This window comes from Chionomys nivalis, chromosome 25 (assembly GCF_950005125.1).
Source record: "Chionomys nivalis chromosome 25, mChiNiv1.1, whole genome shotgun sequence".
Taxonomy (NCBI): domain Eukaryota; kingdom Metazoa; phylum Chordata; class Mammalia; order Rodentia; family Cricetidae; genus Chionomys; species Chionomys nivalis.
Window position 1 is genome coordinate 19,926,610 of NC_080110.1, and position 13,212 is coordinate 19,939,821.

At 38.9% G+C, this 13,212-nt stretch overlaps 1 protein-coding gene across 3 annotated transcripts in view; it reads right to left on the reverse strand.

Moving 5' to 3' along the window:
• The window catches only part of Syt1 (synaptotagmin 1), a 494,427-nt gene that overhangs the window by 181,289 nt on the left and 299,926 nt on the right, over positions 1-13,212 (reverse strand). For all 3 annotated transcript variants that reach the window (XM_057757847.1, XM_057757848.1, XM_057757846.1), the window contains one exon: positions 11,558-11,740. In XM_057757847.1, coding sequence (XP_057613830.1) covers positions 11,558-11,723 — 166 coding nt within the window. In that variant the 5' untranslated portion in view covers positions 11,724-11,740. The remainder of the gene's footprint in view (positions 1-11,557; positions 11,741-13,212) is intronic.

Genomic DNA, 13,212 nt, shown 5'->3' on the forward strand with positions numbered 1-13,212 from the left:
CTCTTTCTGCCTCTGCCTTGTGAATGCTGGGACTGAAGGTGCACACCATCATACTTGGTTAGGTTATTAATTTTTCATAGAACAAGCAGTGTAAACCCTAGCAACAAGCAATAGAATGGACTGTAGGAACAGCCCATGTGCTTTCTGCAGGGGAATCATTGATGAAATCAGGCGGTGTGGGTTCTCAGTTTTTAGAATGATTATTAAAGTCCAACCCTTCTGGAGGTATTTGGCTTTCCATCAGACACACCAGCATTATAGCTGCAGACTACTTAAGGCAAACTAGCAAAAGAGATTCAGCACGGATGAGGACCTGGAAGGCAGCCAGTTAAATCACATTAACACTGTGTTAGCAGGAAGGAAAGCGAGGGGATGACAACAACCCTGAAAGGTGAGGGGATGTGGAACAGTTCCAATCAGCGTGGACAGGAGATGGCAGGCAAGGCCAGGCTGAACCACCACTTCAAATGAAAACCACTGCTGGGGAGATATCAGCAATGACGGTAGCACACAGCCTCAGAAGCTGTGCTTCCTGTGTCTGGTGGAGGAGACCAAGAAACCCAAACAAGGTCCTGTAAACAGCTACTCGCCATGGCAAACCTCACCAGCACGGCCCCTGTAGGAACGGGCCACTGCAACATTTGAGCTGTCCCCTGAATTCTCTCTATGAAAGCATAGGGCATAGGGTGGTGTTATATGGCAGCTGGTATACAAAATGAGCTTATCTACCTTCCTGGGCATTCTAATATAGCACTTTTTAACATATGTTTTATACACTAAGAGATGAACTCAGTAGTGCATCCCAGATCTCTACTTTAATAAAAGGATGTGTGGGAAGACTATGGACCCAGAGGGCCAATTTAGAGGCTGCCTGCTTATCATCTGCACCAGACTGACTGTCACAGGCTCAGAAAAATGAAACAGAGAAGGGAGACACTTAGGTAGCACAGACAAGTAGGAAGGAAAACACAATGGAAGGTGATGGTATCAAGGTAAGGTCAAGAACAGAGACAGCAAAAATAAAAAGGAGAGGAAACAAAAGTCGAGACAGGTAAGTAGAAAGTGAAAGGTCTCCCATTCATTTCAACATAAGGATGACTGTAACCTTCCTTACAGTGTCCTTCAAAGCCTTTTCCTTAGGCTTCTTTAAAGGCATTTTCTTGATGACTCAATACAATTTTAATAGGTCCCTCTGAGCTTGAGGTGACTAATAATCCTACCTACTATTAGGTTTTTTTATTTTTGCTGGTTTTTTTTTTTTATTTTTGCTGGGACTGGATAAATGACTAAAAAGAGAATATCTCCAACCCCACAGCTTGTAGTCTTCACAGACATAAAGAGTTAGGTATAAAAACTACAAGTATATACTCATTACAGAGTAAGAGTTGGTGATTAATAGAAGATTAGAAGGTTTGGGATCAGGGGATAAGAACAGCTTGAAACAGTATAGCTCTCAGAAGGGTGGGAGGCGCCAGAGGCAAGCAGTATATCAGGCAGAGGATACTGTGTATGTGAAGAGCACATGAAACACTGGGAATGATAGAGCAAAACTCAAGGGGAGTCTCTCCTGCTGGAGCACACTGTGAGTGGCTAGCTGGAGATGACCTTGGACCCGATGTGTGTGAGTGGCTAGCAGGAGGTGAGCTTGGACCAGATGTGAGTGGCTATCAGGAGGTGAGGTTGGACCAGATGTGAGTGGCTATCAGGAGATGAGGTTGGACCAGATGTGAGTGGCTATCAGGAGGTGAGGTTGGACCAGATGTGTGAGTGGCTAGCAGGAGGTGAGCTTGGACCAGATGTGGAAGCCTCTCTGTTCCCGTCCACCAAGCTGTAGGTGTCTAGCTAAGATACAGTGCTTTAGAATAGTCCTTCTGAAAACAGAGTGAAGAGAGTCTGGAAGCCCAGAACACATTAAAATGGTTTACTTAAGCTGGGCGTGGTGGCGCATGCCCTTAATTCTTACACTTGAAAGGTCAAGGCAGGGGGAAGTCTGTGAGTTCAGGGCCAGCCTCCTCTACAAAGTAAGTTCTGGGATAGAAAGTAGTACAACTCTATTCTTATATGACATGCAAATTTAATTATTTGCCCAAGGTCATACACTAGTAACGACAGAGAGAAGGTTTTGAATCCTGAGGCTATAAACCACCTCTCTTCACAGTGTGGCCTGAGAGCAAACCACACCGATCCTGACCTGTCTGCCTCCCCAGGTTGGACCAGGCTCTCAGTGATGACCGACACTTCAAAGAACTCCTAAGCCACTGAAGTGTATCAAAGACCTTGGGAAATACAGTTACAAAATGATAGCAGAAATGATTCTAATTCATTGTAATAGTTCCTGTATTTGAAAGAGCCAGCCTAAGTCCTTTAAAATATAAAATTATAAGAAAATTTTACTTTTCAGAAATTGAACCATATAACTCTGTCAATCATAGTAACCATATATATATATTTTTTCCAAATAATAGCATATTTATCAGCCACATATGCTTCTAGTATTTGTAATCTATGTTATTTCTATTCTTTGTGTATGTGTGTGTATATTAAAAGGGCTGCTATAATAAAAATAAAAAATTAAAGAGTTTAATGATAAGATAAAAAGTAGGAGATTCCAAACGGGTCCAGAATTTCTCCGGGGCAGCAGTTTCAATTAAAGTATTGCTTGACGAGGAAATCTTTAAACGGCCCAATATCTTCTTATTCTTTACTTCAAAGTTATCTAAGCTCATTCAAAAGACAGACAGGGGAGGCATGTGGACTCACAAGATATTGAGTTTCAATCCCTTTATCATAATACCCTCTTAAGTGAAAACCAAAACAAAGAAAAATGTAGCCAAGTGCTGGAATGTAATTGTCCACCACGTAATTTTCCTGGGGTTTCTGCTCTGAATTCTTTATTGAGAGCAGCAGAAACTGTTCAGAACCTGACAGTCAGTCATATAGTAAAGGTTCTTATATAGTAAAAGGTCTTATATAGTGTGAGCATAACAGTCGGGTCCCGGGTTTCTACATCTGCTGCTTTCCTTATGGATTTGCTTCTGCAGCCAGATGTTACTTAACGACAGGGCCTATGTTTCATACTGAACTGCTATGTGGTAAGGAATTGACTTTTAGAGCTATTTAAAAAACTCTCTCTCTCTTTCTACTTGTGAAGTATTCCAGCAAGGTAATTCTTGAGCTGTGTTACGCATCAGGCCATGGTGTTATTCACAGCCCTTCGATTCCTTCTATGGGTTTACTTAATATCCTTGAGATGCCAACAAAATATAGCTAGAGAAGCTCTTGGAACTTAGCTGAGGTCTTAATTCACTTGGTGGCTTTATGTGCTTACATTTACTTTATATCCCTGTGCTTTGGAAGTTTAGGGAATCCCTTAACACTTGTTCATTTCAAAGAAGTGAATTGCTTGGGGGGATTTTTCTGCTTAATAGGATTCCTGAAGGAAACCACAAGGACATATAAACATCCTTCTTGAAATGCAATCCCAGTAGCATGTAGTTAGCTTTAAGTTGCTACCCTGACCCCAGAATGTTGCTAGAATTATACTGCACACTTGCTAAAAATTCAGTATTATCTACAATACTACAGGTTGTGACAAATATTTTAAAATAGTTTTCTGTCTCACAAAGTGGACAGATAATACAAAATACTTACATACATAATTTTAAAAACCAGTGAAATGTGTTAATTGCAAAGGAGAAATATGACCAGGATTTACAATGAATAATCTCAAATAATTTACTAAATATAATATAAATAAATATTTGGATAACTACACTGAAAAAAACACAATGAAATAATCAGATGCCTGCAACTCACTGGGGGCTTTAGAGAAGACAATACAAAGATTATTTTTAATCAGAAAGAAAAATCAAAGACTAGATCTTAGCTAAACTGTTTTATATATTCTATAGACTTGCAAAACCATCTGCATACACAGACACAAATGTAATTAGTTCTAGGTCACATGACTATAAACAGTTTCCGTATGTATGTATGTATGTATGTATGTATGTATGTATGTATGTATGTATGTCTGTCCTAGGGGGATTTTGTGTAGGGTGCAGATTGTGCCAAGTACTGCAGGATGAAGAGGTTCTTGGTTCCACACATCCTTTGAGGGCCAGGTCCTGTCCCCAGGCCCAAGTTTTAACACACTAAAAATAGCCCAACAAATATTCTTTTTATCCTGTAGGGGGCAGTGCAAACTGTATTAGGAATGATTGCTTATACAGTGAATCAGGCTTTCTACTTTAGAATTAAAATCTTAAGCGGGGGGTTGGGGGTAACAGTACAGCCACACTTGGAGAGGGATGGGGAGAAAAAGGTAGGAAGGAAGATGTGAGAAAGGCAGTGAGGGAGAGAATACACATACATAGATGTACACAAGCATATACACATACAAACATACACACACATACATATACAAATACACACATACACATGCATACATAAACATATATACACACATACATATATACATGCATAAATACATACATATACACATTAAAAGATGATGGAATAAGCTAAACTAAAATGAAGGTTATTTTTACTGAAAGTGCAGGTGCCCACCTTGTGCTTGTGATGAACTGTAACCTGTATCTCTAAGCATCGCTGTTTCCAATAGATTCCTTCACAATTGTCCCAATGACGTTGACATTGCCAAGAGTCCTTACTTTGAGAACAACACTCATCAGAGTCGAGCCTTTTTCTCGCAGATTTTTCTATTTTGTAGAAGTTAATAATAAATTCACCTAACATTTTAGCTATGCCTCTCTGAAGTTTAAGAAGAACTGACTCCACAGAGGTTAGCGAAGCTGACTCATGTAGCTGGTTCATTTACAGAAAGTGTTGCTTTAAAAATGAAAAGCCAGGTGAGTAGCCCGGTGGTATATCTGAGTCAAGGGAGACCATTAAACAAATGTGGGATTGACGTAAATAACTACTCACTTATCAAGCCGGGTGATATGGGGAAAAAAAGGAATTACATTAAAATCGCATTCTAGGTATTCAATCATTTACGATGTAAATCAAAATTAAGACTGTCTTTGAGCAGGTGCACAGTTTATCAAGAGTTTCCAGTATTTTCTCGTGGTAACTGAGGGTGAAGGAAATGTGAAGTCTTTATGACATACTTACAAGGCCGAATCATAAAACTGGAAATGCCTTCTGATAATGCCTCCACATCTACACTCTCTAGCTTAATAACTTCTTTGACAAAGTCTCAGATTTCTTTGTACAGTGGGAATAGTCATTCTTTTCACGAGGCTCACTGCAGACGCACATACGCCCTGCACACACAGGCACGCTAAGTAAACTTGATCAGTAAAGCAATCCTTGTTGTTTGCATGCCACAGATCACTGTGCTTCTAAAGGGTCTCTTCATTTTGTGTTTTGCAATCAACTGTTTGATGTTAACATTATTGTTCAGGACACTGACGAAGGGCAACGCTGTTGTCTTCATTTTGCAGCCACGTGGGGACAAACAAAGATACCCAACTACACTTTACTGATGCGCACCTGCTTCTATTCCTCCTGTTGCATCATTACTACCTGCTCCGTTACTGAGAATCTACCTACTAAGTTGTAAGTTCCAAAAAGTGTTCCATTCAGCTTTGGAGCTGCTGATATAATATCATGGATGACTGAGGAAGACATCTTCAACTATAATAGTAGTTGAGACTTCCTTTATACATATTTTACTTTCAGGGTCCATGTATTATTTAATTTGAAAAGGACCCTTGTCTTAAAAAGGTTTGAAACTTATTTTCAGGGTTCAATTTTTGCAAACATAGGATAAGGACCATATCACTCAGTATGATGTTAAGTTTTGAACTATGACATCTACATAGTTTGCCTTTAGCATAAATCGGTTTAGTATCGAACAAAACAGATCAATGCCACCTCCTTTTTGAGAAAAAGATTTTTCTTGATCATAGCCTCAATGCAGTCCTGCACAGACCCCAATTATACTACAGCTTGTTGTCGGGCCCTTCTCTAAGGTACAGAACAAACAAAGATGAGTGAGCAATTGTACCTGGGCCTGGGGAATTAACCTGTCACTAGCAAAGCAAGCAGGAAGCCCCTGTGGATAGTCACGACAGGTGAGAGCTTTGAGAAGAGGTGATCTCATCCAGTCCTGCCTTTGAAATAAGGAATTGCTCCTCGTGATAGTAACAAATTAGCTGGGTCTTGAATGATAAACTAATATATCAGGGCCAGTGGGAGCCTGGGAAAAGATAAGATCATGAGGGAAGCACTGACTGGGTTTGAGAGATACTTCAGGAGAAGTGTTCAAGGGCGAATTGCTGGAGAGAGTTCGCTGTGGCCAGGATCACAATAAGAGTTCTTCCGTAGACTTCCCACGGCAAGTATGTAGTATAAGAATGGAGGTGGGTTCAAGGTGACACACTGGAAAACTGCGCCTCATTTTAACAAGTGAGTGATAATGAAAAAAAATGTGGATCAGCCTATAGAGGAGAAGAAGGAGCTGGGAGAAGGAAGATGAGCAAAGGAGGGTGGAGCCAGAAGTAAGGCAACAGTGGTCATGTGCAGAAATAGCTCACAGCATGAAATTCAACAATAATTCTCAGCGTATCCAGACCTAGCCGGTGAGTTTGAAGAAGACAGATTTAACAGTGCACAAAAATGGAAATCAGAGCAGAGCCACTGGATTGTTAAAGGCCGGACTATAAAAACAGGGTCTTTAACTGTTAACTTTAATGTTTTTAACTATGGTGGAAATGTAAAGGAAGAAGATAGAAAAGTAGTTTGAACAAGGAAGAACTTTTTAGAGCGTGGAGCAAGCATATTGGATTCCTTTTTAGCACCTATGCCATATGTAACTTAGCTGAGCACTCTCTGATGTGCCTTACAAGCAGGCTAAAGGGAATGAGAAAAGGTAAAGTCAGGTGAAAAGTAAAAGGAAGGTTGGAGAAGATGAGGGGTGGAGGAAAAGCCTCCATCGTCTTCCCTGGAGCAGGGACCACAGAAATGGGCTTAAAGACTACAATGCACATATATTCAGCTGCAAAGTTTCTGGAATTTTCTCAGTCTGGGTGACTGACCTGAAGAGAGGGCTTTTCTAAAATAGCACTAGAAGCTTGTTAAAACGACCGTGTGACTTTAATAATAGCTAACACTTAAAGTGTGCGTTCTCCGTGCTAGACACCCTGCCACATTCTGTACAGCCAATGCTTTTGCACACCGCCTAGAGACAAGAAGACTATTTAAGATCCTATCTTTGTAGCAGGAGGGAATGGCTGAATAAAAAAGATTAATTAATATGCCCAAGGTCACACTGTGCTGTAGATACAGGACTTAGATTTGGGCAGCCTATGCCCATAAATTGTGTTTATTCCTGTATTAAAGTGCTTATCACCAAACGTTTCTGCATCAATAACGCAGCTACCCTTACTCTTTTTCTGGACGGAGGGTGAGCATTTGGTTCTTTTGCTGAGGAAAGGTGCATTCTACTTCAAGGAGCTCATGAATAGCAAAACCTTAATCGTAGCTATTTGGAGTTCATGCTTTACAAAGCAACCGTGGCCTTAGCCATATCAAAATCAAAGTTGCAAAATAAAGAAGCATTCTGGAAATCCTTGTCTGCTTCATTTAGATAACAGTGTGCAGAATGAAAGATAAAAGTGCTCAGAGCATTTACAACTTCCTTTTCCTCTCTCTCTCTCTCTTTCTCTCTCTCTCTTAAATGTAAGCCCCACAGTGTTATGGATGGTACCATCAGGCAATTTGGTTTGAATATGCGTAGATTATCTAACTAATGACTTGCATCCTCCTTGCTATTGTGACATCTCTCTTCTTCCAAGTGGGAATTTCAAGTGACAGACTAAAGCTGGTTGCTATCAATTTTGCAAAAGCCACATGTGCCAGATAGCCAAGCTTTAGCTCAGAGACCAAAATCGATTAATATTCTAATTTGTTACCTGTCATTAGCATCTTACTGTGTTATGTCAAGTCAAGAGTGTAACCTTTATATAGCATAGGCCCCAAAGGAATTTGAGTTTAGGGACTTACTTTATTTTGTTCATTGTTGTTTCCTATCTGAAGAAAATCCCATTACAAATTTCAATTACACAGGCAGTAAAAACTTAGATGAATTAAAATGAAAATGGAGAATGTTTACTGCTAGATTTTTTTTAAATAGAACTGCATGACTGTATCAAAATGCCATTTTCTAAAACCTATTTACTTTTAAAATATTTCAGATATTTATTTGTTTCATCTTATAACACTAAGGAAAACAATATGAATATAATACTTTGCACAGGTCCTTAACAAGGGATTTTCCAAGCAAGGGATTTCATACGTAATTATTTCTGGTTGATTATTTTCCTACTGACGAACAGGGAAGAAAAGATTTAATAACTGAATCTCTGCGAAAAAGACTTGTGGGACACCATAAAGATGGAAATATTTTGCTTTCAAAAGTGAATGGCATCGGGTATAATGGAAATGAAGTTTTAACACTTGCGATGTAAAATCTGTGTTTTAATTCACTAGCATCTTGAGGCTACACAGTCTAAGAAGGAATGTGTGGTGTAAAAGTTGACTTGACATTCATTCATTCATTCACTGAATACATGTGGAGAGCCTTCTATGTACCAGTCATGATGAATGACATAACTACTCATAACACATATGTAACTTACTTCCCTCACAGAACTTTTATTATTTTGGAGAAATACTTGCTATTGTAGATGGTGCTAAATAATATAGTGAGAAAAAGAGCAAGAGTTAGGGAGAACAATGGCAACTCTGGGTGAGTTAAAGGGGGTTACGGTTGTAAATACTGTGGTGGGATTAATCCTACATAGGAAGATGACATTGTATGGCCATGCGAGATGAGGAAATGAGTCTTGATGCTGGCTGGGAGCACATTTCAGCTTAATGGTTATCAGGCTGGCTGTGTGTCTCATACTATTTACTTGTCTACAGGCGATGGTTGAGCACAAGGCAGGAGATGTGGCTCATTGTTTCTTCCATCGTTTTTTAACGCATTTCTCTTATGGCAACTATGTGGGTAAAATATTCTTCAAGCCGGAGTTTGTATCTACAATGCATGCATATGTTGTATATATTGAATTTCTAACATTAAAGTTATATGAAAAGCACTTCCAATTTTGTATCAGTCCATTAGCCAGGCAGTAGAGCATAAAGGGAACTGAGGTGGCTTGGGCTACTGAACCATCTCTCCATCTCCAGCTCTTCCTGCTGAGAGCAGTCATCACCAACAGCCCTTTTAGAGCATGCTTCAGAGGAAGTTGAATTTGTGAATCGTGTGGGCAAATCAACACATTTCTAATCTTCGAGGCATGAGAAGTTATTATAGATACATGTTTATAAATGATATCGTCCATCTGGAATATTCTAATGGTTTGTTTATCCTCTTAACGGACATATTTTACCTCATTGGGTGCATCAGGTCCCAATAACTGTATCTTTTGCTACACAGATTCAACTTCTGCTGTTCCTTTAGAATACTTTAGAACCAATTTTAAGAGGCCAGCATCACTGGTCTGAAAATAAAAGAATTTACAAAAAAGAAAGAAAGGAAGGAAGGAAGGAAGAAAGAGAGAGAGAAAGAAAACCAAGCCAAATAAACAACAATCCCCAGAAATACGCCCCCCCCCAAAAAAAAAAAACACAGCAAAGTACTATATGCCAATCAATACTCCTGGTCACAGAAACTTTAGTTCAGGGCTTTTTCTGAAAAACCCAGTTCAATGGCATGTAAGAAAGACTAAATGCCATGATGGTTTGGGATTAATTTCAGGGAAGCAAGGGCAGTTCAATCTTTGTAAATAAATAAATATAACTGATCACATCAATAGGCTAAAGGGTAGAACAATATGATCATTTCAAAAGAAAAAACAATTAAAAAATAACCAAATAGTCTTTCAGGATGGCCAGCCAATTAGGTATAGAAGAATTATACTCCAATATGAAAAAGGGGACACAGGATGGCCCCAGAGTTAATACTTGAGAATATCTCCTCTAAAATGCAGAAACCAAGTTAGTATGGTAGGTCTTAACCAGAATAATAAGGCAAGAGAAACAAACAAAAGACACCCAAAGTGGGCAGAAGGAAAGACCTTCCTTGTCTGCACATGAGAGAGACCTAAAAATTCCATTACCAAACTTTTAGAAAGAATGAATAGATTCAGTAAAGTTAAGTGAACGTATTAATGTACAAAGATCAGTATTGTTTATATGCACTACCTCAAAGATAAGCTTTTGTGATATTTTGTTTGTGTTCTGACAAATAAAGCTTGCCTGGACATCAGAGGGTGGAGCTAGGCACTAGTTAACCATAGAGGTCTGGAGGACTGTGCAGACAGGATTGATATGGCTGGTCAGGGAGAAGAAGTGAGAAGGCAATGGCAGAAACAGAAGCTAGGCTCCTTTGACCTGAGGACTTAGAGAGGCAAGAGGTGACCATGGCTGTTTCTCTGCTTCTCTGATCTTTCAACTTTTACCTGATATATTTGACTCCGGGTTTTTATTATTAATACTAATTAGGATCGCGCTTAATAAACCAGGAAGATGATCCCGTGTACAATACTAAGAAAGAAAATACTCCACATTAACCTTAGTTTTTTTATTTTATTATTATTACTGTGCGTGTGAACATTGTGTATGTATGTTTGTGTGTGTGTGTGCACATGCATGCATGTTCACATGTGCCATAGAGCACATGTGGAGGGCGAAGAACCCGGGGCAGGAGGATTGAAGGACAAGCCAGCAAGATGGTCAAAGGATGCAAACTTTTAGATGGGAAAGCAAGTTCAAGAGATTTATTGCACGGCATGGGCTGTAGGAATCTTGAATTATGTTAAGACAATGAATGTTGGATGCTGTCTGTAAAAATGGTTCTATGTGAGGTGCTACGAATGCTACTTAGTAAGATTTAGTCAATTAATAGTATTTACAGCACTATACTATAATACTGTATTATACACAGTAAACATATCTGTAAACATACAAATAAAATTTGGAAAACCAAATGCAACTGATTAGATTTGTATGAGGTTTACTCAAATAAGTTTAGCTATAGGCTTTGTGTTTCTAATTGACAAGTACAAAATTAAAAGTGAGTGAAAGCTTTTGAAATATTGACAAATGAATGAAGGAAAAACGAATTTTAAAAGATATTAATCAAGGAAAGAATATCAAACTTGTAATAGTGGGAAAGTATCAGGTAATATAATCTTTCCTATCTAACAATTCCTTTGACACAAATCTGAACTACATATGATCCAACATACAGGCATTACTGTACTATTCTCAGGGAAACAGAAATTGAAGGACCCACCTACATTAAATACACATATAAAATTTTGTTATAAACTATGCTATTATTTATAAGACACAGTTAAAGAAAAAAAAATCTTATTTCATTTCCAAACTCACGTCATTTGTCATTGGAGGGCGACATGTGTTTCTACCATGATGAACAGGATATTGAGTTCTGCTGATTTTCCAATGATTCTAATGATCGTTCAGTATTTTCTTTGTAGCCAAGTGAAAATAGGATACTCACGTGGAATTTTATGCAGCTCGTTCATAAACTTCTCCTTCAGCTTCGAAAAGGCATCTTCCTTTCCTTCCCCAGGACTGGCTGGCTCGGTGGCGTTGTGTGGGACAACAGGCGCAGCAGTGGTGACTGGCGGGGCGGCCAGGCGCTCATGATGGCTCTCACTCACCATTTTTGGTTCAGGAGGAACTAATAGGGGGAAGAAAGGGAGAGTGAGCTCAGAACGGCATGCCTGACCCCACAGAACAGGTGTACCCGAGACGAAACACACTGCATGCACCTGCTCACTGGGTAGGAGCCTGGCATTAGCATATTACTCTATGTTGGTTCATGAAATATTTACAGAATCGCAATGAGTGGAGAGAGCTCCTTCCAGGAAGGCTAAGACCAAATGTAGTTACTGAATAGCATTCTCTCCCGACGGTACTATGTAAGCTGTCAAACCATTTAGCTAGGTATACAAGCCCAATTTTGTGGTGTAAATTTAACTTTTAATGACATCTCCCCAAAGTGTGCAGGAAACGACTGTTGACAACATCCACATTTTATATTCTAAGTATCTTTTATTACCTTAAAATAAAAACACAAATCAGAGATATTATTAGTGTTGGAAATGTTGCTAAGTGATTGTATACATTCCAAATGTTAGTGACTTTCAAGTAACTGCACAATACTGAAAGCCTAGGACACCATAAACATTATTCAGTAAATGTCTTGAATCTCATATCAAGGGTAAGGTTTCTCCCTAGTCATTTTTTGACCTTTACTGTAGGTGACATGCTGATCAATAATTTACTTGTTCTGCTAGGTGGTATTTTTAGGTCACTGTAAATGTGGCATAATTGACTCCATATATCAAGACACTGATAAAGATACAGGGCTTGTCTGCTTAATTATTTAAATTTACCTAGATTCACTATCTTATTGAATTATATTATCAGATTTACTCATGCAATCATTTAAAATATTTACCTTTGAATTAAAAAAGATCCAATGAGTTCTAAGGTTGTAAACGAAAACATTTTGGCTTTGAATTGCGAAGATGCTAACTGTAGTCTTATTCTCCAGCTAGATGGATTTTGAAAAGTCACCTGACCTCTAAATTCTACCCTTACAAAGTGGGAAGACATTAAACTTGCGTTCTGCTTTACACACAGTGACTATTACTGTGACAAAGCCATGACCCAAAGCAACCTGGGGAGGAAAGGGGTTATTTGGCTGACATTTCCATATCCCTGTTCATCATCAAAGGAAGTCAGGACAGGAACTCAAACAGGGCAGGAATCTGGAGGTAGGAGCTGATACAGAGGCCACAGAGGGGCTGCTTACTGGCTTGTTCTTCATGATTTGTTCAGCCTGTTTCCTTACAAACTAAATCTTGAGAAGATAAAGCAAAGATTTCTGCAAAAATATACAAAATGGCCATTGGCTAAATTCAAGGCAGACAAAACAGTAAAAAGTCATAAAGATTAATATTATGTGGTATAACCTGAGGAAAATCAGATCCTTGTTGTTATGTCAACCTCCGTTCATTTATATTTACTCTATTTTAGGACTATAATTATGTCTATCTCTAGATCTACAACTTGACATAACTTCTTAGATAACATAGCGAGCGATTTTATAATACTGCAGAAACATAATTATTTCTATAGAAATCA